This window comes from Canis lupus, chromosome 29 (assembly GCF_003254725.2).
Source record: "Canis lupus dingo isolate Sandy chromosome 29, ASM325472v2, whole genome shotgun sequence".
Taxonomy (NCBI): Eukaryota; Metazoa; Chordata; class Mammalia; order Carnivora; family Canidae; genus Canis; species Canis lupus.
The window spans coordinates 29,082,999-29,106,616 of NC_064271.1; the positions used below are offsets into that span (position 1 = coordinate 29,082,999).

General features: G+C 36.3%; 1 protein-coding gene and 1 long non-coding RNA gene across 9 annotated transcripts in view; one reads left to right on the forward strand and one right to left on the reverse strand.

Moving 5' to 3' along the window:
• Nucleotides 1-609: 609 nt before the first annotated feature.
• Nucleotides 610-23,433, forward strand: LOC112650688 (uncharacterized). 2 transcript variants are annotated; one of them, XR_003130375.3, is made up of 3 exons: nt 610-1,604; nt 5,760-5,884; nt 23,263-23,433. It is a non-coding gene; the product is annotated as an uncharacterized LOC112650688 (long non-coding RNA). The 2 variants fall into 2 exon arrangements; XR_003130374.3 differs by lacking the exon at nt 23,263-23,433 and adding an exon at nt 5,970-7,586 and having other exon boundaries at nt 612-1,604.
• The window catches only part of SNX16 (sorting nexin 16), a 39,517-nt gene continuing 25,650 nt past the window's right edge, over nt 9,752-23,618 (reverse strand). For all 7 annotated transcript variants that reach the window (XM_049103715.1, XM_049103716.1, XM_025433494.3 and 4 more), the window contains 3 exons: nt 13,318-13,454; nt 12,688-12,807; nt 9,752-11,797 (listed from right to left, as the gene is read on the reverse strand). In XM_049103715.1, the coding sequence (XP_048959672.1) occupies nt 11,701-11,797; nt 12,688-12,807; nt 13,318-13,454 (354 nt within the window). In that variant the 3' untranslated portion in view covers nt 9,752-11,700. The remainder of the gene's footprint in view (nt 11,798-12,687; nt 12,808-13,317; nt 13,455-23,618) is intronic.

A 23,618-nucleotide genomic window follows, 5' to 3' on the forward strand; every position in this document is an offset into this window, starting at 1 on the left:
CCCTCCGCCGACTCCGCCGAGCGCGGCCGCGCGTCCTCGCCGCCAGGGGGCGCCCCGCACCCGCCGAGAAGCGCCCGGGCCGCCGCGTGCGCGGGGCACCCAGAGCAGCTCGGGTCCTGTTCTCCGAGACTTAGATTGACGACGGTTCTTTGCGAACTCGGCAAGCGACAGGCCGTGCGGCTTCAGATCCCCGCTTCTGCGTGGTGGCACCCCCGGCGCATCTTGCAGAGCTGCAGGCGCCCGCGTGGGCCTCGCCGGAGCCTGGGTTTCCCGGGGCCCCCGCAGGACGCAGCGGCCTCGCTCAGCCGCGCGCACAGCAGAGCAGCTCCCGGGCCAGCAGCGACCAGCAGGCGCCTGCAGCCTCGGGGGGCGCTGCTCCGGCTGTTGGAGGCAGCGGGAAGACGGACTGCACTTATAGCGGGGACCCGGGGGGTCGCATTTCCAGGGACTCGGAGCATCGGTTAGTTCTTCCTGGGGAGGTTCCAGGCCCTGGGACGGGCAGCGGCTTGCAAGGCCCTCAGAGGGGTGGGTGGGTGCATGCAGCGGGGCTCGGCTCGCCCGTCCCTCATCCTGGCCGTCGGGGTGCAGGCGGGCTCATGAGCCTCCCTCACCACCTGAGCCCAGTGGGTAGGCCTGGAAGCTGGCATCAGGGGCAAAATAGAGAACCCTCCCTCCCTTCCCCGGCCGTGGAGAAGAAGGATTCGCAGGTAGCGACTCCGAACCATCACCCCGAGGGCTTGAAGATAACCAAGCACAGGGAAGAGAAGCACTGGGCTGGGGGCCCAAGAGATCTTTTATTTTTTATTTATTTTTATTTTTTCCATGACCCTCCACCACTTGCTTACTGCCCTCATGTAATTTTTCCGGTTTGAGGTTTCATCTGCAAAATGAGAGGTTTGGAGCAGAAGACTTGAGCAGCTTTCAGGCTTCAGGGTTCTAGGATTCGCGTGGAGTCTGTCTGCAAACTGCTACCCTACAGTGAAAGCTTTCCTGATCCTGCTGCTTCTATGGGCGCAGCAGACTTCCTATGAAGGGGCCTTGTGCTCGAGGCTGTGTGGGCCGGCTGATTTCTAATGTACTCCGAGTTAGAACAGGACCCCTGGGTCTATACCACTTGTGAGTACTTTAGGAAGTATTAATTGACGGAGGGCTACAGGTTCCAAACACCTTGTTTTAAAATGTTATTTCCAAGGTTTGGTCGCAACCCATGCATGTGCAACAAATCTATTGAGCCCCTGGCATGGGTACACCCCCACTATGACATAAGCAGTCAAGGGCTGCTTGGAGTCTATGTGGTGGATGCACTTAAATGAGTACGACCGTAAGTAGTAAGTACTCTGCTGGAGGAATGTAGCAGATGCCTTGGGTCTAACGTCCTGGGCACCCAGGAGGAATGTCACACAAAGATCTGGGTCATGGATGGCTGAGTTTGTTGCAGCACATGTCAAGCACGTGCCCTCCACGCAGTAGATGGCCAGCAGTGCTTGCTGACTGAATGCCTGAATGTATACAGGCGGATGGAGTGTTGGGTAGCTGAGCGCAATGCCTACAATGTTTCTGAGCACCTGACACCTGTTTTCACACAGTCTCAGCAGACCAAACCGGTGAGCAGAGCACTATTATTATCTTCATTGTATATGAGCACTGAGGCTCAGAGAAGCAAAATAATTTGCCCCACCTGGTAAGAGGCAGAACCAAAAGTCAAACATGGGTCTGTTCAATTTTAAGGTGTGTTCTTAACTGGGATTGGAAGAAGAGGCAGGTGAACTCGGAGAGTTCTGGGGCTCCAAGAACTGGAGAAAATTAGGAATCGTTTTGTAGATATGAAATGCTCAGAAAAGTAAAACCCAACGGATTTAAAAAAATATTTGGGGGAAGGTATTGTAAATATATATCTATGGAAGCTATATCAACTTTAATTGAGGCATTCATGCATTATCTCGCTAAAAAAAAATGAAATGTTCCTGAATTTATTTCTCTTTTGCTACATACAGCAAAAGTCTTATTTTGAACATGATGATGTTCACGTGTTATAAAATCAACTTCTCCAAGATACAATTAAATTTAATCATTGAGTATCTGAAGGGTAGATGTACCAAATTATGGACCTCCCAGACTAACTGCCTGGTGGCCTTTGTCTGCCTCGGTTTACCCACCATAGACTCCTCTGGTCATCTTTCTTTACCCACAGGGTCTTGTTGCTTTGTCTTCTTTTACCATGTATACTTAATTATTCTGACTCTGGGCCCACTCTCACTTCTTCCTCTGTCTTCTAACCCCTGTCTAGTTACCCCAGTAAAAACGTTATTCTGTTTTAAGCAAAAACATACCTCATTTTGATTAGTAAGCATAAATAAGCTTAGAGCTCTTGATTGATAGGCTTATGCCTAACAAAGAAATTCATTGCCAGCCACCTTATGAGCCGGGGCCAGGCAGGCCAGGATTTGTCCTGGTACACGCAAGAAGAAACTTAAAAAACAGAATTGCCAGGTATTTTGGAACTGCAAGGAATTTCCTTATATGGCATTAGTTAGACCTTCACATGGTCTCACTTCAGCCTAATGGCTTAGGGGGTGCAGGAGGCCAGTGCGTCCTTTGCTCCTGTGACCTGGTACACTTAATCACCCCATGTGAGCTGCATGAACCACCACATGCGAGGGTGGCTTTCATAAGGAACTGGGGGAGCCATCTGTTTGCTCACCTGTGTCCTTATGGTGTAAATCTTCTGCATTGCTTGTTGGCCTATTTAATGGAGGTAGTCAGGCTTGTCATTTTTCAGCAGACTTCAAAACTGCATCATCTCTATTTGGCCCGGCTCACTTTGAAATCTCCCATTAGATTCTTTAGAGAAATCTCCACTTACCTTTCATCACTAATTAAACTGCTTTCCTCAAGCCCCACGTGTCTAGGTAAATATGATATTACATTATCATTCAATTACCAGTTCAAAACCATTTTGTCCCATTGCAAATATTATACACATTTCCAGGATATTATATAGATTAAAAGGGCGTTTTGAGTTTGCTAAGTTTCCATTTATCAAATGCAGCACTTGGACACGTGGTTAGAATATAAACCATTTGTAAACCAGATAAAGCCTATTCGAGTCTTCAAAATTTAAAATATAGAGTATGGGGCCCTTGGGTGGCTCAGTTGGTTGAGCATCCAACCCTTAGTTTTGGCTCACATTATGATTTCATGGGTCGTGGGATTGATCCTGCACTGGGCTCTGCACTCGGTGGTGGTGGTCGGGGGGGGGTCTGCTTGAGAGTCACTTTCCTTCTGCCCCTCCCCCTGCAAATAAATAAATCCTTAAAAAATAAATAAAATATAGTGTAGATGATGGAATAACATGGCCAATGAATTCCTTCTGCCCACCAGTCATTTTAATAAATGATTTCCACAGTATTTTAGGTTTACAGATGGATTCCTGAATGGCCAACGATAATAGTATTTAGGGTGGGAGGCTGGATGTCAGCTTCTGCTCATTTATGACTGCCTCCTACGTGATAGACTGGGACTAGCATTTTCCTACTCCATTTAGGCCACAACAATGTAGTTTGGATGGCATTATCTTTTTGTTTCAGGAGACAGAGGTTGAGGAATTTGCCATGAGTAAAACAGAGAATAGATGGTAGGGCAAGACACATATTATTATTAGTTTAGAAATAATTTTAAAAATTATTTGCACATTTGTTGTAGACAATTGATTCATGGAAATAGAATAAAATTCCTTCATAATTCTATCAAGTAGGTAACCATGACTATTAATTTACTGTATGTATTGTTTCTGTGTACAACTGCATAAATGTGTAACTTTTTGCTTGTAAAAGTGAGATCATACTGTTTTATAACCTGCTTCCTTCAATTAGTGGTGTATCATGAACATCTTTAAATCTTTGCAACATCACTTTATTGAATAAAGAGCCTACTTTTTTATATGCCATAAATATTTAACAAATTCCTTTAATACTAGAAACTTTGGTTGAAGTGTCTGTGGTAAATGTGATGCACATCCTTTGGGCAGAGGTTTACACGTTGCATATATTTTTTTAGTTTAAGTTCCTAGAAATTTAATTGCTAGGCTGAAGGCTATGAACATACCAACTGCCCCCAAAATTATTATTAAACTCATTCACACTCCCACCAACAATGCAGAATTCATTTCTCCATCCTCTAGTGAAAATACTATATTGCAATTATATTTATTTGATTACTAACCTTTCTATTCTCTATCTGGATTTCTTCTTTTTCTTAAACTTTGCTTTAAATATTAAAAATTAAAACACAAAAAGACAAACTTTGTGATATTGTGCTATTATTGTATCTCCTCTACAGGAAAAAGAAAAACATACTCTTCTCTGATAACAAATTACTTATGGAATGAAAAACAAATGAACTGAATGAGACCGCTGAGCCCATCAGACTTATTTCCATGACACCTGTCACCATAGTACACATGAAGTCATGCATTGTTGGTCTTCTTCATTTCAGTATTGCTAACATATAAGTCCCTAATAGGTTTTTGACCACTGTATTATGACAAGGGATATGAAGAACAAGACGGTTTCTCCTAATTAACCTGATTTGAATTCCTTAAGGCAGACCTTTGCCCTGATTTCTGGGTGATTGTATCCAACTGCCTCCTGGAGACCTCCACTTGGATTTCCTATAGTATTTCAAATCCAGCATGTCCCAAACTGAATCTACCGCCTGACTCCCTGAATCTCATTGTCATCTCTCTCTTCCTTAGTTAGTAGCCTATCAATCTACCCAAAGTATTAATTCCCAAGACTCAATTTTATTTCACATACCTCTATTATTTCCCTAATTTAGGCCTTTATCTTAATCATCTAATAAATATTTTTGAGCACTTACTATGTGCCCAATCTTCTCCTAAGCTTAGTGGTGATGGGCAAGAGGAAGGATTAGAGGAAAGAAAGACAAAGTTTTTAGGGGAAGCACTGTGAGGTAGACAGGTGAAACAGACAATAAAAAAGTAAATAAGAAACCTAAAGAGCACCTGGATGGCTCAGTCAGTTAAGCGACCAACTCTTGGTTTCATTGCAGGTCATGATCTCAGAGTGGTGAGACCGAGCCCCACCTGGGACTGTGTGCTCAGTTGCACAGTCTGCTTGGGATTCTTTCCCTAAAGAATTCCCCCTCTCTCTTCTCTCCCTGCTTGTGCTCTCCTTATCTCTAAAATAAAATCTTAGGGATCCCTGGATGGCTCAGCGGTTTAGCGCCTGCCTTTGGCCCAGGGCCCGATCCTGGAGACCCGGGATCGAGTTCTATGTCGGGCTCCCGGCATGGAGCCTGCTTCTCCCTCTGCCTGTGTCTCTGCCTCTCTCTCTCTATGTCTATCATGAATAAATAAATAAAATCTTAAAAAAAAATAAAATCTTAGGAAAAAAAAAGAGATAGAAATCTAAGATGGAGATGACAGTTTTAAGTACTATTTTAGGTTGCCTGCAGAGGTAACATTTAACCTATGATTTAAGAGGAGAGCCTGACAGGATTCTGTGAGTAGCATTGTAGGCAGGGGATATGGCCAGGGTAGGAGGAAGAAGACCATAATAGACTCAAGGATCAGAAAATGGGGCATGTGCGCTACCATTAAGGAGAGTAAAGGCAGAGTGAAATCATATTTGGAGGTCATATAAAGAAGTCTTAATGTTGTAACATTAAACATGATGAGAAACCTTTACAAGTTTTTAAGTAGAGAAAAAAACATGCTGTGATTTATGTTTTTCAAAAAGAAAACCATGGCTGCCACGGGAGACTGAATCGTAGTGGGGTGAAGGCGGAAGCAGGGAGATCTTAGTGATTTGGACCAAAGGGAAGGCATGAAGATAAGGAGAACTGGATGGGCTCAACGTATAAGGTAACTTATCCCCTTGACCCCCGACACCAGTCTTAGAATTCATAATTGACCTGCCAAAGTTCTGCATCTTTTTTTTTTTTTCCAGTTCTGCATCTTCTGTATAAAATTTGCTGACACCCAGGACACCCTGAGTGCTTGTGGCTAGTTGGTTTCTTCTTAGAGTACCTGCACACTGTTCTTTCCTTCCAAGAGAGCTGTGTGATTTCCAAGCATCAGTTTGCTTTCAAATTTGTGTAGACTAGCTGTATTGAAAATTAAGTTAAATTTCGTTTTTTTAAAGGTTTTATTTATTTATTTAGGAGGAAGAGAGAGTGTATGCACAAGCAGGGGAAAGGGCAGGGGGAGAGGGATATGCAGACTCCTTGCTGAGCAGGGAGCCTGACATGGGGCTTGATCCCAGGACCTTGAGATCATGACCTGAGCCAAAGGCAGACGCTTAACTGACTGAGCCACCCAGGCACCCCTAAAATTAAATTTTAAATAAGGTTATTAATATATATGAAAACAATGAAATCTGAGAACAAATGATCATTTGTAGGTAAAACTAGGTCAGTTTGGAAAGACAGTAAAAGTATAGGCAAGATAGCAGGCACAGGATTGAAAAAAAAATGGTAAAAATTGTGCTTTCTACCAAAGATTCCTTCGTACACATCTTATACCTTCATGCTACAGAAACTAAAGCTAGGAATCAGCAAATGCTTTAGGGGTATGGCTTAGCGAGGGAGAAAACCAGAAGTGCCCATTAGTAAAACCGTACCAAAGAAAGGCTTTGCACCTCTATTTGAACTTCGGCAAATGAAAATACATGCAGTAAGTCAAAATAAAATGTTTAAGGTACGTAGTGTGATTTGCGTGTCCCTCTTTGACCGATCACATCAGGGAAGTGGGAATCTACTTTGGAGCGAGAATTGATATATTGGATGAGGGAAGAACTAGGGATGCTATGATCCTTGCCACTTGCACAGGCCGAAGCGGACTCTTCTGCTTGGCATGCCCTTTCACTTGGAGGCAGCAGCTAAAGCTCTACATTTCTACTGCTGGGAAATACCTGCTCTCTTTTCCAGCTTTCTCACCCCATGATTCAACATGAATACCACAATTACCAGCACACTTACCACACTGCAGCACAACGTACCCATGAGCCTGTATAAAAAGCTGTATTGGTCTGAAATCCTTGAGGGGATTCATGTGCTTAACACTTTTTATAATCCAGAGCTGGTTCTATCTATGTACATGGTTAGATGGTCAATATTTGTTCAATGGACAAATGAATGGTCTTTAACCTCTTGAACTGAGAAATATCTTTGTAAGCACTTAAATGATGTTACATCCATCCTGTACTGTTACATACTGAATGTTTGTGCCCCTCTCAAATTCGTATGTTGAAGCTCTAACCCTCCTCTAGTGACCATATTTGGAAATGGGGCCCTTTCTAAGGAAGTTAAGGTTAAATGGGATCCTAAGGGTGGGGTCCCGATCCAACATGACCAATGTCTTTATGTGAGACAAGAGAGCTTATTCTCTGTAACTCAGAGTGTCCTCCCCAGACACCAACTCTGCTGGCACCCTGATCTTGGCATTCAGCCCCAGAACCGTGAGAAAATAAATTTCTTTTTGGTAAAGTCATCCATTCTGTGGGTATTTTGTTACAGCTGCCCGAGCGGACGACTACATATATGTAGAACAATAGATTTTCTCTTTCATATTTGATTTGCTAAAAGGAGCCTCAGAAGTAAGCTATCTTTGATGTCTAATAGATGTTTTTCTTTTAGCTTTCAAGAAAAAAAGGTTCTTTTAATTATTTTTCTTTACTAACAAAATATACAATAGCATCACAAGAAGAAAAATCTTTTTGTTTAAAGAGCCTTTTACCCTCTAAGGTTAAACCTGTAATTCAAACTAAACACAGATTTTATTTTGGTACAATTAACGAAAAAAACATTTTTAGTGGTTTCACAGGTGGCTAAAGTCTCTGTAATTCCCCTACTCTTCCCTCATATCCTCACACCTCATATTTGCAGTACCTCTGCACATTACTGAGGTCAAAAGGTGGGGGGTGGCGTGAGGCTGCATTAGCAGCATACTTATCTTCTTACAGTCATTTCCCAGAAGCTACTGGCATACTTTCATCCATCTCACTGGCCATAATCATGTCACAGGCTCAAACCTAGTTGCAAGGGGAGCTGAAAAAACTATTTAGTTTATCCCATTCCTATTTTGGAGGGGGCAAAGAATCTTTAGGTTAGTCAATGAATGGTATTTTGCTATACTGGACTGGTAGATGAGCTAATTCTAAGAAATAATTGTTCAAATATGGGCTTAATCACCCCCAAGGTAGGCTTTACATTTCATATCAAAGAACGTTAGCCAGCATCTAATATTTCTTTGATTATAGTTAGCTAGGTTGCAAATATTCCATTAGGGCAAAGTCTATACCAAGTCTTATCTGTAATCTATTACAATAAAACACAACTTTATATTGAGTATACATTAGCTGTATTTTTATTACTGTTTTGTGTGGAGCTAATAACACTATTCTACTTTTTTGTCAATGATACACAAGGAAGTGGCAAAGGTGGTCTTCTAATTTGAGGCTATGGTTAAAACCATAGTCTGAGTTTATAAATATTGTGTCTTGACCAAGAACCTACCTATAGCTTACTACTAGCTAGCATTTCTAAATTTGCATTCCATATTCACTAATCCTTACTTAAGAACATCTTTTAAAGGGAAGAATAATTTAGTTTTGTGTAATTACAGCCATCCTTAATGGTGCAGTAATTGTGTTAGTACAGGCTATGACAAGTTCTTACCTAATGTAGTCTAAAATATCATTCAAATCTGACACTTTATCAGAACAAAGTACATCTGTTTCTAATTGGAGACCTCAAATAGGGAGGAAAACTGGGGTTGAGAAAATAAGAAAAATAAAGCTATGTTTACTACACAAAAGCACAACTCCTAAGGTTCTATATGGTAGCTACAGGTGAGCTACAATTTCGCTTAAGGCTGCCCAAAAAACAAATAAAAAAAGAGAAAGACAGTAATACAGTCTTTAAGATAAAAACAAAATCAATTCTCAAGAAAAGCACAGGTTTTACTGCTGAGATTTAAGAGAATCTTCTCTTGTGAGTCCTCATAAAGGGTACACTGTGTGGAATGGCAGATATTAGCCTTAAGAACACATGTTGAAAATACAAATTCTGATGATTGTTTTGCTAGTAGAAGCTAATAGCACAGAAGTGCAAAGCAGTAAAAATAATTCTATTATCTTTTGGAAGAATTAAAATGTGGATCAAATATGTAGCTTTCTGAAAATTTCCCAGAGGATACAATTTAGATTCCTCTCTTTACTAGTTGGGAATCCACACTTATTTGTAACATAATCCCCAAACTCCTCTATTCCTGTAAGTAACAAAACATATTTCAAACTAGACAAATTATTTTTAGACCTAAAGCCACTGTTCCCTTCTAATATCACACATAGTTGAAGTAGACTACATAGATTAAATATTTACTCTCAGAATCGTAGACAAATTAAAGCACATTTTAAAATGCTGGTTTATGTTTTTGCTACCCATACATGAACTTAATTTTTAAAAGGTTAAAAGATTATTCACAGAAGTGTTTCCTGTTTGAATTATGTTCATTTTTTAATTAATATTGGCTGTTACATTTGAAGTGTGCACCTAGTCACAAAGACTTAAAATGATCAGTAATATAAAGTGTAAACTTAAAAATATATCATAAACTCATTCCACATCTGTGAAATGCAGCAGTTAAGTATAATTAAATTTACAATAATTTGTAATAGGACATTGAAATTGAAGGGGAAAATTGTATTCAAGATCTAAACAACACAGCTACTGCTGTACTGAAAAAATAATTTATTAAGTGAATATAATACTGGGAATAAAATGCATCATAAAAGTAAAAAAAGTAAATTCTAAATATAAATAGTGGTTTTATTAATTAACAAGAGTTTTTCTTCACCCATCCAAAACTTTACATACAATCTCCCGAAAGGCCAGATTTTGAAAGTGTATGGTTCACTTTAAAACAGACATGTATGTAGCACGTGAATATCTGGAATTTAGCAAAGATCATCTTGTCATTACACTAAAAAATGATACTAATTTAAAGGATTGTTCTTTTTAAACCTTTTCAAGCCTAGGATATTTTGAAATGAATAAATAGTTTATTATATTCTTTCTCTCTCCCAGGATAGTAAACACATTTCTAGTATACTTTGTGGAAAATACTCTGGGACAGAACATATTTGTGCATTTTGACAAAGGCTTTTAAATTTTTTTGAACTTTGGTAAGAAGCAGCCTCTGTTTCAGATCAAAAGTTAACAACAGCCACTTGACCACTTAAGTCTACATAAGTAGAATTTTTAAAAACCGTATTTTAATGTGTACATCAAGATACTGATAAACTTTTAGATAGTAAAGAAAACAAAACTGGAGATTGTAATTCTGCTTCCCCAGTAAGTTTCCCACACCTTTTAGAAAGCACATGCAGTTCAATACACCAACTGGGATTTCAAAATGCTAGCACAATTACAACACTTATTAACAGCAATTTGCAAAGCAGTGGAAATAGAAAGTAAACGAGTAACTTCATAGTGTAAAAATGAAACAAGGCACTTTCAAGAACTATAAGCAAATCTTTTTTTCATAAAGCTGACTCATAGACCCTAGCAGACTGCTGTAAAAAGTGAAATAGTGAAGGCACTACATAATTCTTTTTCCTAACTCCATTTACTAAAGAAATTTACCAATTAAACTTGGCACAAAAGAGTTTAATTATCATAAAGTGCATCACTTGGCTAAATATATTAAAAGGAAAATCAGCCTTAATACATTAGAGCAACATATTCACATATAGAGACATATAAATGCAATCCCAGGAGTCAATGTAGCTAGGAACATTATAGTATATATGGCTTTTTATTCTCTATTTTTTTTATATAACTCCTTATTTGCTTAGAATCTATATTTCCAAAAGAGTATACCTTGATTAGCAAAAAGAGGTAGTATTCTGAAAGAGGAAAACTCACTGATTCTACAGGTAGAGGTTTAAGATAAAGATAATAAATAAACAAGTAGAACATATTATAATAAACTAGGACACCTATTATGGTATTCTGATACTGAATTAGCTTTTAAAATCAAGGCTATTTTATCACTTTAGCTATGTTATTATATGTTACTATAGGTCTTTCAAATAGTTTTCCTTTGGTATTAGAAAGTTTTCTTCTTTTTAAATACAATAACATTGCAAACAGGCAATTTTTATTTAGAGATGGTAAACGCGTCAATATTTAAAACTTAATTTGTCTTTACTGCTGATTTAAACTAATGAAAATATATCATGTCAGAGATATAAAGCAGTATATATATCAACCAGGTAGCAACATGCAATTAATGTCCATGTAACTGATATAATTGGCATTTTAAATACACACACACACACACACACACACACACACGAGTACACAAGCAGACATTGGTCTGGAGCAACATATTGGCAAAATACCAAAATAATTTACGCACATTATTTAAGAATGTCAATCTTGATAACAACTCTAACTAGATTTTTTTTTTTTTAGTGTATTAAATACAAAGGTTGGATAAAAGACAATTTAAAGCAGCAGTGAATACATTTCCTATCCCGATAACTTAAAAAACTTTTATGTAAACTTTATACATGTGCAATCTTTCTGTTTTCTGGAAATGCTTCAGTCTTTTTTTCATTTTAAATATTCTAAATTTGCTGAAACATATAAATGGAAGGAACTGCTTGTCATGTATTAGTCTTCTTCTCCATTATATGCCACTTCTGCTACTTCTATGTCTGATACAGAATTTTCAGGTTCACTAAAACTTAAGCATGGCTTATCATCAGCTCTGCAAAAAAGAGAAACATGACAATGAAGACATTAGATATTTCACTTCATTATTACCTTAAATTTTTTTTCATCTAATGTAGAGAATATTTAAATTTTAATGGAAAAATATTTAATGGGGGCAGCCCGGGTGGCTCAGTAGTGTAGTGCCACCTTCAGCCCAGGGCCTGATCCTGGAGACCTAGGATCGATCGAGTCCCACGTCAGGCTCCCTGCATGGAGCCTGCTCTTCCCTCTGCCTCTCTCTCTCTCTCTCTGTGTCTCTCATTAATAAATTAAAAAAAAAAAGAAAAATATTTAATGGAAAGAAATATTTAAATATTTGATCAGAAATTTAATATTTTTAAGTTGTCAGTACCAGACACCACCTTTGGAGATATAGTTTTAACTCTTTCAGCTCTCTCAACTACCATTTATCAATAAAAGTCCAGTTTATAATGACCTGTGCCCACATAAAATTTGTTTTCATAATTACAGTTTAACTATCACTAAAGTATTAATGATGACTTTGAACTTATAAGTAATAAATATTCTATGTACTTTCAAATATACTATCTTTTCATCATTTCTGTTAGGTAGGCCGGCTGGTTGCTATTATGGTATCCCACTTTTTGAATGGAAAAAGACTGAAGGATATTAATTTGTCAAACTTTACAAACTTTATTAATTAACTGAATAGTTAATTTAGACATATCTTCAAAGTAATAATATTTACAGCCTAGATGCCAGAGACTCATTTTTAGAGACAGTCTAGGAGGTCTATAGTCCTTCTCTTTTACAATATCACTGAGTTCATTAAAAAAAAAAAAAAAAAACAAAACTCTATGGAGTATCATTGACTATTTCTAATTATTTAGATGATCAAGCTATAATAAACTAAATATTATTTACCCAGATTCTTCATGCAAAACATCTTGATCAACCTCAAATGTGGAAGACTCCACCTTTGGGATGTGTTCACCTTTTGTTTCTGACACGTGTAGTGATTCTTCAGGTTCTAAAGACAAGGTCCTAAAAGCAAATTATAGCAACAAGTTATTTTCTAGAAATAAAGTATATATTGGTTTATTTTTGTAAGTACATGTAGCTTTAGTAGTCTTCAGCTTTTCTTAATGTGGCTAATAAATTGCTGACTCTGGGAGTCAACAGAGAAATTAGTACTTAGGATTAATGTAAAATGATTTTAACATCAATTCAATATATGCTGACAAGAATGCAAACTACAACTTTCATATGTGAAAATATGACTAGAAACAAAGGTAGTATTTAAATAGGTTAAAATGAATAATGTTTATTTTGAACAGCTATAGGCTTCTATTTCTGATGCTTCCCATCCTTTAAATGGTCAGCCTTCTAAGTAAATTATCAAAAGGCAATTTTCCTAATCTATAAGAAAGTACATCAAAAGTCTAAGACTTCTGGAATCAGAATTTTCTAAATCATATTAAAATACAAAAGACATTTAGCCCAGAGTATGAAGAGTTGAATGAATAGGCTAAAAATGCAAGTATCACAATACACCTGATTCTGTTTTCTAGAGTTTCTATATGAAGTTGCTTTTCATTCAGCAGTTTCTTCAGTGATTCCACCTCTTTTTGTTTTTCAAGTAGTTCTTTTTGAAAACGGTAGTTTGTCTCTTCTAAAGTTTCACAGAAAGCCTTAAAAACAAAAAATGCAGAAAAAATAAAATTAATTACTTTTACAGTATCTTCCTCAAGAGCATTTATTTGAAGAGTCAAAGGACATAATCAAAATAATATGTGTGCAGCCCAAACAATCTGTTCTCTTCCCTCATCTTTTTTGGTCTCTTCTATCTTGACACTAGGTCCCAACCTACCTGCAGGACTTTTAACTACAAATCCCCTTTCTTGAGAATTTTAAGCAGAAAGCCACGGTGCTTGAAATGAATATGTGATAACCCACTAGCATAGAATTGGGGGAAAAAATAACCAATAACTACTGTTTAAGTTTCTATTCTCCTTCATCTAGTTTTGCCCAGTCCTACATGAACATACGTTTTGAAAAATTGTGGCTATTGATTTGTATTAGCTCAGAGCGATACTATTTTAACAATCTCCTCTATAGTACCTAAATAATGCCAAGTTTTTTTCAACATTGCTATCTTTTTGCTTTTTTTTCCATATTCATTCAAAACTGACATTGTCTCCTTCATACCCAGGATACTAAACACTGCTGAAATAAAGATTAGGACAAACAAAATCATACAACCATAAAAAATGTCATGAAAAAATGTGGGTGACTTATCCTGAGGCTTCCAGTGTTGCTGATCAATTCTTTTAACTATTCCCATTTATCTATCACTCTTTGTCATGTCTTCTCTGTGACTATTTTAAACCTTCACCCCTGGCAAGTCTAAAATGTGTTACTATCGCTGATTCCAAACCCAGCAGATGATCTTGATTCCTATACAAGAAAACAAAAAACAAGAATCCCACTGACTCCCTGAATCCCAACTACATTTGCTTCCTTTTCTTTTCCTCAAGAACATGATTCTTCAAGTTACCTTTCTACCCTACCTCCTCTGGAAGATACACTTCCTCCTAATTTTTCAACCTTTCCCCTTCCCCTGGACCCAAAATTTAGTTAATAAACTTGACTGAAGTTGATTAAGTAAATCCTAAAAATTTCGCCATAAAAAAAAATCATCTTCATCTCCCTCTTAATCATGAATCTCTAGCTACTAACTCATCTCCTTCCTTTCAAAGCAAAAGTTTTTCCACAAGTTTTTTATCACCCAAATTTAGGCCCTCATTTACTTCTAAAATCATTAAAGTAGGAGCTTCCCTCTCTTTTTCTCTACTAACTACGCCCAGGCAAAGGCTAACAATGACTTTCTAATCATCAAACCCAAAGTATTGTTTTTTTCTTGACTTCACTGTCACTATTGACCTAATTTTTTAAAAAAAATTAATGGAATCCTATTTTACTGGCCTCCATAAAACTTTCTGGTTCAACCTGTTAACTTTGACAGTTGCTTTTAGCTTTCTTTCTTTTTTAATTTTTTAAAAAATATTTTATTTATTTATTCATGAGAGATAGAGATAGAGAGAGAGAGAGAGAGACGCAGAGACATAGGCAGAGGGAGCAGCAGGCTCCATGCAGGGAGCCCGATGTGGGACTCGATCCCAGGTCTCCAGGATCAGGCCCTGAGCTGAAGGTGGTGCTAAACCGCTGAGCCACCCGGGCTGCCCAGCTTTCTATTTGTTCTTTGCATGTGGGCATTCATCTAAGTTTTGCCATTGGTTATATACTCTCTTGTTCTATATGCCATCCCTGGGCAACTGCACTTACTGTGAACACTTCAGCTCTCATCTCTACATATCCTATCAACTTCCAATGTGGTTTGTTGTTGTTAATCTCCAACAACTTTCCTTAGTGTATAGACATCATTCATATATCTACTGGTCCTCTTCAATTAGATGTGCCAATGGCAAGTCAAACAGCATTTGCAATCTATTATACAGCCTCATTATCAAAGCCACCAGGCAGGGATCTCCGATCACTCCATTTCTCTAATTTCTATGGCCCAAAGATAACTATCTTTCCACCTTGCCCTTCTCCTCACCCCCACTGCCTCATCAACGCCTCTAGTGTTTCTGTCATTTGTTCTCATTTCTATAGTCTTCAGTTCTTAACCAAACTATAACACCAGTAAGCTAATAGGCATGTTCACTTTGCAATCTGAGCTGGCTTTCTTTTTTCTTTCTTTCTTTCTTTCTTTCTTTCTTTTTTTTTTTTTTTTTTTTTTTTTTAAGATTTTATTTATTTATTCATGAGAGACACAGAGGGAGAGAGAGAGAGGCAGAGACACAGGCAGAAGGAGAAGCAGGCTCCATAGAGGGAGCCCGATGTGGGACTTGATGCTGGCACTCCAGGATCAGGCCCTGAGCCAATGGCAGGTGCTAAACCGCTGAGAACCCAGGGATCCCCTGAGATGGCTTTCTTAAAAACAGATCTTATCATGTTACCTACGATTTAATACTGCCTAAATAATAAGGCCAAATATCTTACCTTGGCAAGTGAAGTACCTTATGATGTAACATATGCCTTTTACCCCAACCTCAGAGCTTGCTGTATTTACTTTTCCTTTCCTCTGGTCCTCTGCATAACCCATGTTCCACCCAACTGAATTACTTTCAGTTTCTCAAATATTTGTCTTTATATAGATGGACGTATATAATACATTTCATTCTGCGGCTTTTTTACCTAATGACATAAGATGAACCTTATAAACACTCCCAAATGTAAAGATCTGGGTATATGCACATTATGGAAAAACTAAACAGTTTTTAACTATCATGCCAATAGAATGTAGGAATACAGAGAAAAACAAAAGAAATGAACCATACATAACTTCCACTGATAACAGCATGGGTGACCAGACAAACTAAGGCCTCTGGCTATAAAATATCTAGCTAAAAACTCAACATTTTAAATGTGGGCAAGAAACAGAGGTGAATCACAGAGAACAAAAACAAAGAGGAATGAAAACAAGTGCCACCAGCAGGTGCACTGACATAGCTTTTTGTTAACTTTGAACTTTAAACACCAAGATGGGACAAGAGATGAGTCAGGCACATTTTAAGGCTAGTGATTTAAAAAAAAAAAAAAAAAGAGAGAGAGAGAGAGAGAGAGAGATACTCAGGAATAAAGAACTCTAAAGAGCCAAGCCATTAACAAAACTCATTCATCAACATAAAAATGCATCAAAGAAGACTGTTTCATCTTGGCTTTTAGGTGGGAAACAGAGTCTTCTCTGAAGAATCTATAACCATGGGCCAGTGCTTTCTGTGGATTTTGGTTTGAATTTATACTATCACAATTAGTTAGAAATTAGCAAAAAAAAAAAAAAAAAAAAAGGTCCAGGATCAATGATACTCAAGTTATCTCTGCAGAAGCAAGCAAAGGATATACCCTCAACTCTGGCTGTTCAGGTTTCCTGGAGACAAAGTTCTAATCAAAGTAAATTTATAATCCCAGGGCAGCCCGGGTGGCTCAGCGGTTTAGCACCGCCTTCAGCCCGGGGTCCTGGAGACCCGGGATCGAGTCTCACATCAGGCTCCCTGCATGGAGCCTGCTTCTCCCTCTGCCTGTGTCTCTGCCTCTCTCTCTCTCTCTGTGTGTCTCTCATGAATAAATAAATAAATAAAATCTTAAATAAAAAAAAGAAAAAAATTATAATCCCAAATTACAAAACCCACTGGGAAATCATCCACTGAAAAGAAGGATTAGAATTCCATAAACTTCAGATAGCATATTACTATATAAAGACCATAAAATATGAACATGTATAATGACTTTAAAGTATTTTTTAAAAGCCACTATTAAAAAATATCAGGTATACTTGACACAAAAGAATAGAATGTCAAGACATGAAAAGTATAGTCAATATTATTAAAATCTTAATGGATGTATCAGACAGAATAATCCTGTCTGAATGCAACATAGTAAACTAGAAGCTAGAACTAAGAAAATTACAGAATTTATTCATTGAAGAATGACACATAGGGAAATGGAGACAGACAATGTGAAGGAAAAGGAAAATAACACACATATTTATAAATTGAGTTCCTACAAAAAAAAAAAAGAAAACCCAGAGAGAATGTGGAGAAGCAATACTCAGTGAGAAAACAGGAGAAAGATTTTTAGAACTGATTAAATACTAGTATTTTCAGATTTGGGAAGAATAAAAGGAAGACGAAGTAAACACCAATCACAAATAAGACAGTAAAGCTGCAAATGCTAAAATCAAAGAGAAGGTTTCTAAAATACTAGTAAGAAAAAAACCAGTGTACTAGAAAGGGACAACAATGAACTGTGAATAGATGTTTCACAGCAAAGGCAATGGAAAAGACCTCAAAGCACTGAGAAGAATGACTATCAAGGCAGAATTCTAGACCCAATTAAATCATACTTCAAAAATGAGAGCAAGATTTAAAAAAAATTCAGACATTAAAGACCTAAACCAACACACAAACACTGAAAGAACTATTAAACAATGTACTTTAAGAGCAGTTACTTGAGCCCCAGTGGAAAGACTGATATGAAAGAACTTGGAATGGTGAGGAAACAAAGTGGTAAACGTGCAGGTAAATCAAAGGAAGCTTGGCTCACTTTGGGGAGGCTGTAAACAATAATGGTTCTAAATTATTTGATGAGAACAATATATGACCATTAAATAAAAGACAGTGAATACAGAGCTTAGAAGCCAAAAGTAGAGGGAAAAAGGAAAGAGAGAAAACTCACTAAATATATTAAAGGAAGAAAAGGAGAAAAAGGAAGGTAAATAAAAAGCACAAAATAAAATGGCAGAATACATATATATTGGTAATTACTGGACATATCACAATAAACTCATCAGTTTAAAAACAGATTTTTCTGTTTGCATCAAACCCAAAAATCTACCTCTATGATGCCGACAAGAAACACACTTTAAATATAAAGATAGAAAAATACTTATCAGGCAACAGGCAAATCTGCTCTTTCTCTCCCACAAAAGGTACAGTTTATTAATCTCAGAGCAATGTGTTTCAAGTGGAAAACATTACTAGGCACAAAAAGGTCACTATCTAATAATAAAAGGAATGATTCACTAGTATATTTCAACTACAGAATTGAAAAAAAACTTCAATAACCAACCATAACGAGTAAATTTAGTATACTACTTTTGGTAATTATAGATACATTAAGAGTTTTTTGGACACTTGGGTGGCTCAGTGGTTGAGCATCTGCCTTCGGCTCAGGGCGTGATCCCAGGGTCCTGGGATGGAATCCTGTTATCCGGCTCCCTGCAGGAAGCCAGCTTTTCCTCTGCCTCTCTCTGTGTGTCTCTCATGAATAAATACATACAATCTTAAAAAAAAAAAAAAAAAAAGAAACCATCAGTTGCTAAAAAATCTACCCATAAAAAATCTACCCATAAAAGTTCTACAAAACAAACTAAAGAAAATATCAGACTCAGGTTGTTTTACAGGTGAGTTCTAATGAATACTCAAGGAACAAACAATACTGATCTTATTCAAATGGTTCTGGAGAAAAGAAAAAGAGAGTATTTCTCCATTTATAAGATTGGTATAATCCTGATGCCGGATCCAGTGACAATAGCAGAGAGGAAAATTATATCATAAAAATTCTAAATGCATTATAATTCAAATCCAGCAATTTAAAAAAATGCTGAATTAATGAGTTAACCTCAGAAATGAATGTTTTATCATTTGAGAATCTATGAATGTGATTTACCATGCTATCTATTAAAAAACCTCATATGATCATCTTTATAGATGGAAGCAAGAGCATTGATAACATACACATACCACAACCTTTTAGCAAACTAAGAATAGAACTTCTGTAACTCAAAAGCAAAGGCATAAAAAAATACAACCCACAACTTCCAACAGCTTGTAGGAAACATCATATTCAATGGTGAAATACAGAATTATTAAAGTTAGTAAGAAAGGAAAAGATGTTTGCCATAACTGCTTCTATTTAACTGCAAAGATCCCAGTTTGCATACACACAAAAAATATGAAAGTGGAATAAAAGGTATTAAGGATTAAAAAGGAAAAACCATAACTGGTAGTATTTCAGAAGGTATGATTTTATATATATAGAAAATCTAAAAGGATCCACAAACTAATGAGAGATCTCACCAAATATGTAACATATAAAATATATAGAAAATATAATAGTAATAAATTAGAAGATAATAAAATACCAATTATGATAAAAAAAACCCATAAAGAATAAATTCTACTGCTTTCTCTAAAAGTTTAAAGAAAAAATTCAACCTTTATTGAAGACTTCTAAAAAAGACCTAAATAAAGCAAAGATCTATTGATAGGAAGATTCCATTCTATAATGACTGCTCTTTAAAATTTTTCAGTAAATGCATTATTATTCCAAACAAAATACCACCAGGATCTTTCATAAACTCAGAAGTTGATTCTACAATTCATATGGAGAAACAAATAGTCAATTTTGAAGAACAAGGAAAGGAAAGCTTGTCTTGCTAGATACAGAGATTATAAAACCATAGTAATTAATTAACATAGTATAGACTCAATTAAGAAACAGAATACTAATAATAAAAGCAAATAGAAATTCTAGAGTTGATCAGCCCATTTGCTGACATGAAAAATTAACAAGAGAGGCTCAATAGCAGATTTAAAATGACAGAAAAATGAGTGAGCTTGAAGATAGTCCAACAGAAATTATTCAGCTGAAGAACAGAGGAAAAATGACTGAAAAACATGAACAGCACTTCAGAAACATATAGTATTATGTGAAGTATGTTTGTAATAGGAATCTCAGAAGGAGAAAGGCAAAAGGACTGAGAAATTATTTGAAGAAGTAATGGCCAACAGCTTCCTTAGATTAATGGAGAGCATTAATCTGCCAAATCCAAGAAGTTCAATGAAACCAAATTATGATAAACACCTTGACATATCATAATTTGACTGCTGAAAGTCAAAAAATATCTTGAAAGTAGCAAAGGCAGAATGACTCATCACGTCCATGGGAACAATATAATTAAAGGTTGACTTCTGATGAGAAACAATGGAAGCCAGAAGACAGAGGAATGACACATGGTAATGAAAGAAAAAAAAATCAGTAAAATTCTCCTTCACAAATGAACGTTCCCAGATGAACAAAGACTGAGAATTTGTTGGTATCAGATTTGCCTTACAAAAGGTACTCAAGGAAGGAAGGCCTTGAAGCTGAAAGAATGTGATAACACCAATCCACAGGAAGAAATGAAGAGGCATTTAGAAATGGTAAAAATATCGATAAATATGAAAGAGTTGATAACATTTTCCTCATTTCTTTCTTAATTTCTTCATAAGTGAAAAGATTGTATAAAGAAATAATTATTACACTGTATTAGTGTGTTTATGACATAGAGATTTAAAATATGTAATAATATTAATATCTGGCTGGCTCAGTTGGTAGAGCACGTGACTCTTGATCTCAGGGTCATGAGTTTGAGCCCCATGTTAGGCCTAGAGCTTACTTAAAAAAATATGTAATTATAGCAACACAAAGGAGGGGAGGAAAAAGATATACTGGAGCTAAGTTTATAATTCCCTGGAATTAAGTATTACTCTTAAGTAGTGTTAGGATGCATACTGTAATACCTAGAGCAACCACTAAAAAATAAAAAACTAAAGATTTCTATAGAGGAATCAAACTGGCATACTAAAACTATGTAAAGGAGGCAGTAAAGGAGGAAGAGGACCAAAACAGAGGAGATAGATAGAAAATGAATTGGAAAATGGCAGATATAAAAGGTAAAGATGTCAGACTGAACAAAAGACCAAGACCCAACTATATGCTTTATACAAGTGACAAACCTTAGAAATTCACAAACTGAAAGCAAAAAAAAAAAAAAAAAAAAAAGGAAAAAAAATAGTAACCATAAGAAAGCTGTAATAAACAATAAACAAGACTGCATGGTATTGGCATAAAGATAGGTAATTAGGTCAATTGAAGAGAATTAAGAGTCCAGAAACAAACCCAATCTTTTATGTTTATTTGATTTTTGATAAGGTGCCAACACAATAAATGGTACTGACAAAATTAGATATCTACAAGTAAGGAACTTAAGATCCTTACCTCATACCTTATAAATATCTATCAGGTCAGGATGGATTAAAGACTAAGTTGAAGAGCTAAAAACTATAAAACTTCTAGAAAAAAAAAAAGGAGAAAACTTTTCTTTTCTACCCTGTGTTAGGTAGAGTGTCCTTTTTTTTTTTTTTTTTTTTTTTTTTAAAGTAGGCTCCATTCCCAGCATGGAACTTGAATTCATGACCCCAAGATCAAGAGCTGGATGCTCTACTGAGTGAGTCAGCCATGTGCCCCTAGGTAAAGATACAATACAAAAAGCATAAGCCATAAAAAAAGTGATAAACTTTTTTAAAATTAAAAACATTAGTACTTTAAAAGACACAATTAAGAGAATGAAAAGATACATACAGATCAAGAGAAAATATTTGCAAATCAAATATCTGGTAAAGGACTTATATCCAAAATAAAGAATTCTTACAAGTCAATAAAACAGTCAAACTAAAAAAAAAAAAAAAAAGTCAAACTAAAAAAAAAACAAAACAAAATGGACAAAAGACTTAAATAGACAATTCATCAAAGAAAACACATAAATGGCTAAAAAAAAACATGAAAAAGTTGATCAACATATTAAAAAAAAAGTGACCAATATAAAAAACTTGGGAAATGGAAATTAAAATTATAGTAAAATACTACCACACACCCATAAGAATGCCTATACTCCAAAAGACAGATAAATTATGTTTATGAGGACATGGATAAACGGGAACTCTCATATACTAGTGGTGGGAATATAAAATGGTATAGTTGCTTTAGAAAACAGTTTGCAAAAAAAAAAAAAAAAAAAGAAAGAAAACAGTTTGGAAGTTTCTTTAAAAAGTTAAACATAATTTGCCATATAAGCAAATGTTCCATTTCTTGTTTAATCCAAGAGAAATGAAAACAAATGTCTACACAAAGCTTCTACGAGATTGTTCACAGCAGCATTAATCAAAATAGCACAAATTTGGAAACTATTCAAATGTCCCACAACTCGCAACTAGATAAACAAAATGTGGTATATACATACAATGAAAAACCATTCATCAATAAAAAGTAATGAAATATTCATAGAGGCTATATACGGTTGACCCTCAAAAACATGATGCTAAACAAAGAGACTGTAGAGATTATATATATACTGGATACTATATGTTATGCATAGTGTATCTGTAAAAAAATATGTATATTGAATACTGATTACACACACACACACAGTATGACTTTATTTACATAAAATATCCAGAAAAGGCAAATTTGCAGATCAGTAGTTGTCTGGAGCTGGGAGTGTGGATGGATTGCAAAATGGCTTGCAGGAACTTTTTCCAAGGTGATGGGAATTTCTAAAATGGAATTATGGTGATGGTGGCACAGTCCTACAAATTTACTGAATTTTTTTTTTTTTTTAAGATTTTATTTATTTATGATAGACATAGAGAGAGAGAGAGGCAGAGACACAGGCAAAGGGAGAGGGAGAAGCAGGCTCCATGCCAGGAGCCCGACGCGGGACTCGATCCCGGGTCTCCAGGATCGTGCCCTGGGCCAAAGGCAGGCGCTAAACCGCTGAGCCACCCAGGGATCCCCTGAATTTTATTAAATTGTACATTTACAATGGAATAGCAAAGAGCTAATTTAATGGTTGAAAATTTTACTTCAATAAAGCTGCTTCCAAAAAGCTATGGCATTCACTCTAATACAAAGAACAGATTCAGTTTAACTGAAAACAGTACAAATCAACCAATTAAATCTGTTCCATTTAAATGCCATTGAACATTCTGGGGAAAAAAACTTGCGTAAAATCCTAGCTAATCTACTATAACCAAATCTGTTTTGTGAATCTAGCCAAATGCTTTAAGAAACAGGCCACTCTAACACGTCAATTACCGTAATTTGAGGAGCATCAGGCTAGAGTTGAACTGATAACAAGACAATAACCTCTACTTCTGAAGGTAAGTTTTAATTGATTTTAATTGTAGGTTCTTTGATATTTAGATGAAAGAAAACTCAGCATACAAATAGCATTTTTAAATGTAGTAAAATAAATTTCCTGATGATTTTTTTTAGTAAAAAAAGGAGGAAAAAAAAAAAGCAAGATTTAATTTCAGAGCTCCATTAATGGCATGACATGTATGAACTTTTATTTTTTCACTGAAGTAGGTTCATGTATTTCAATGAAAGACACCTTTGACCCAAACATT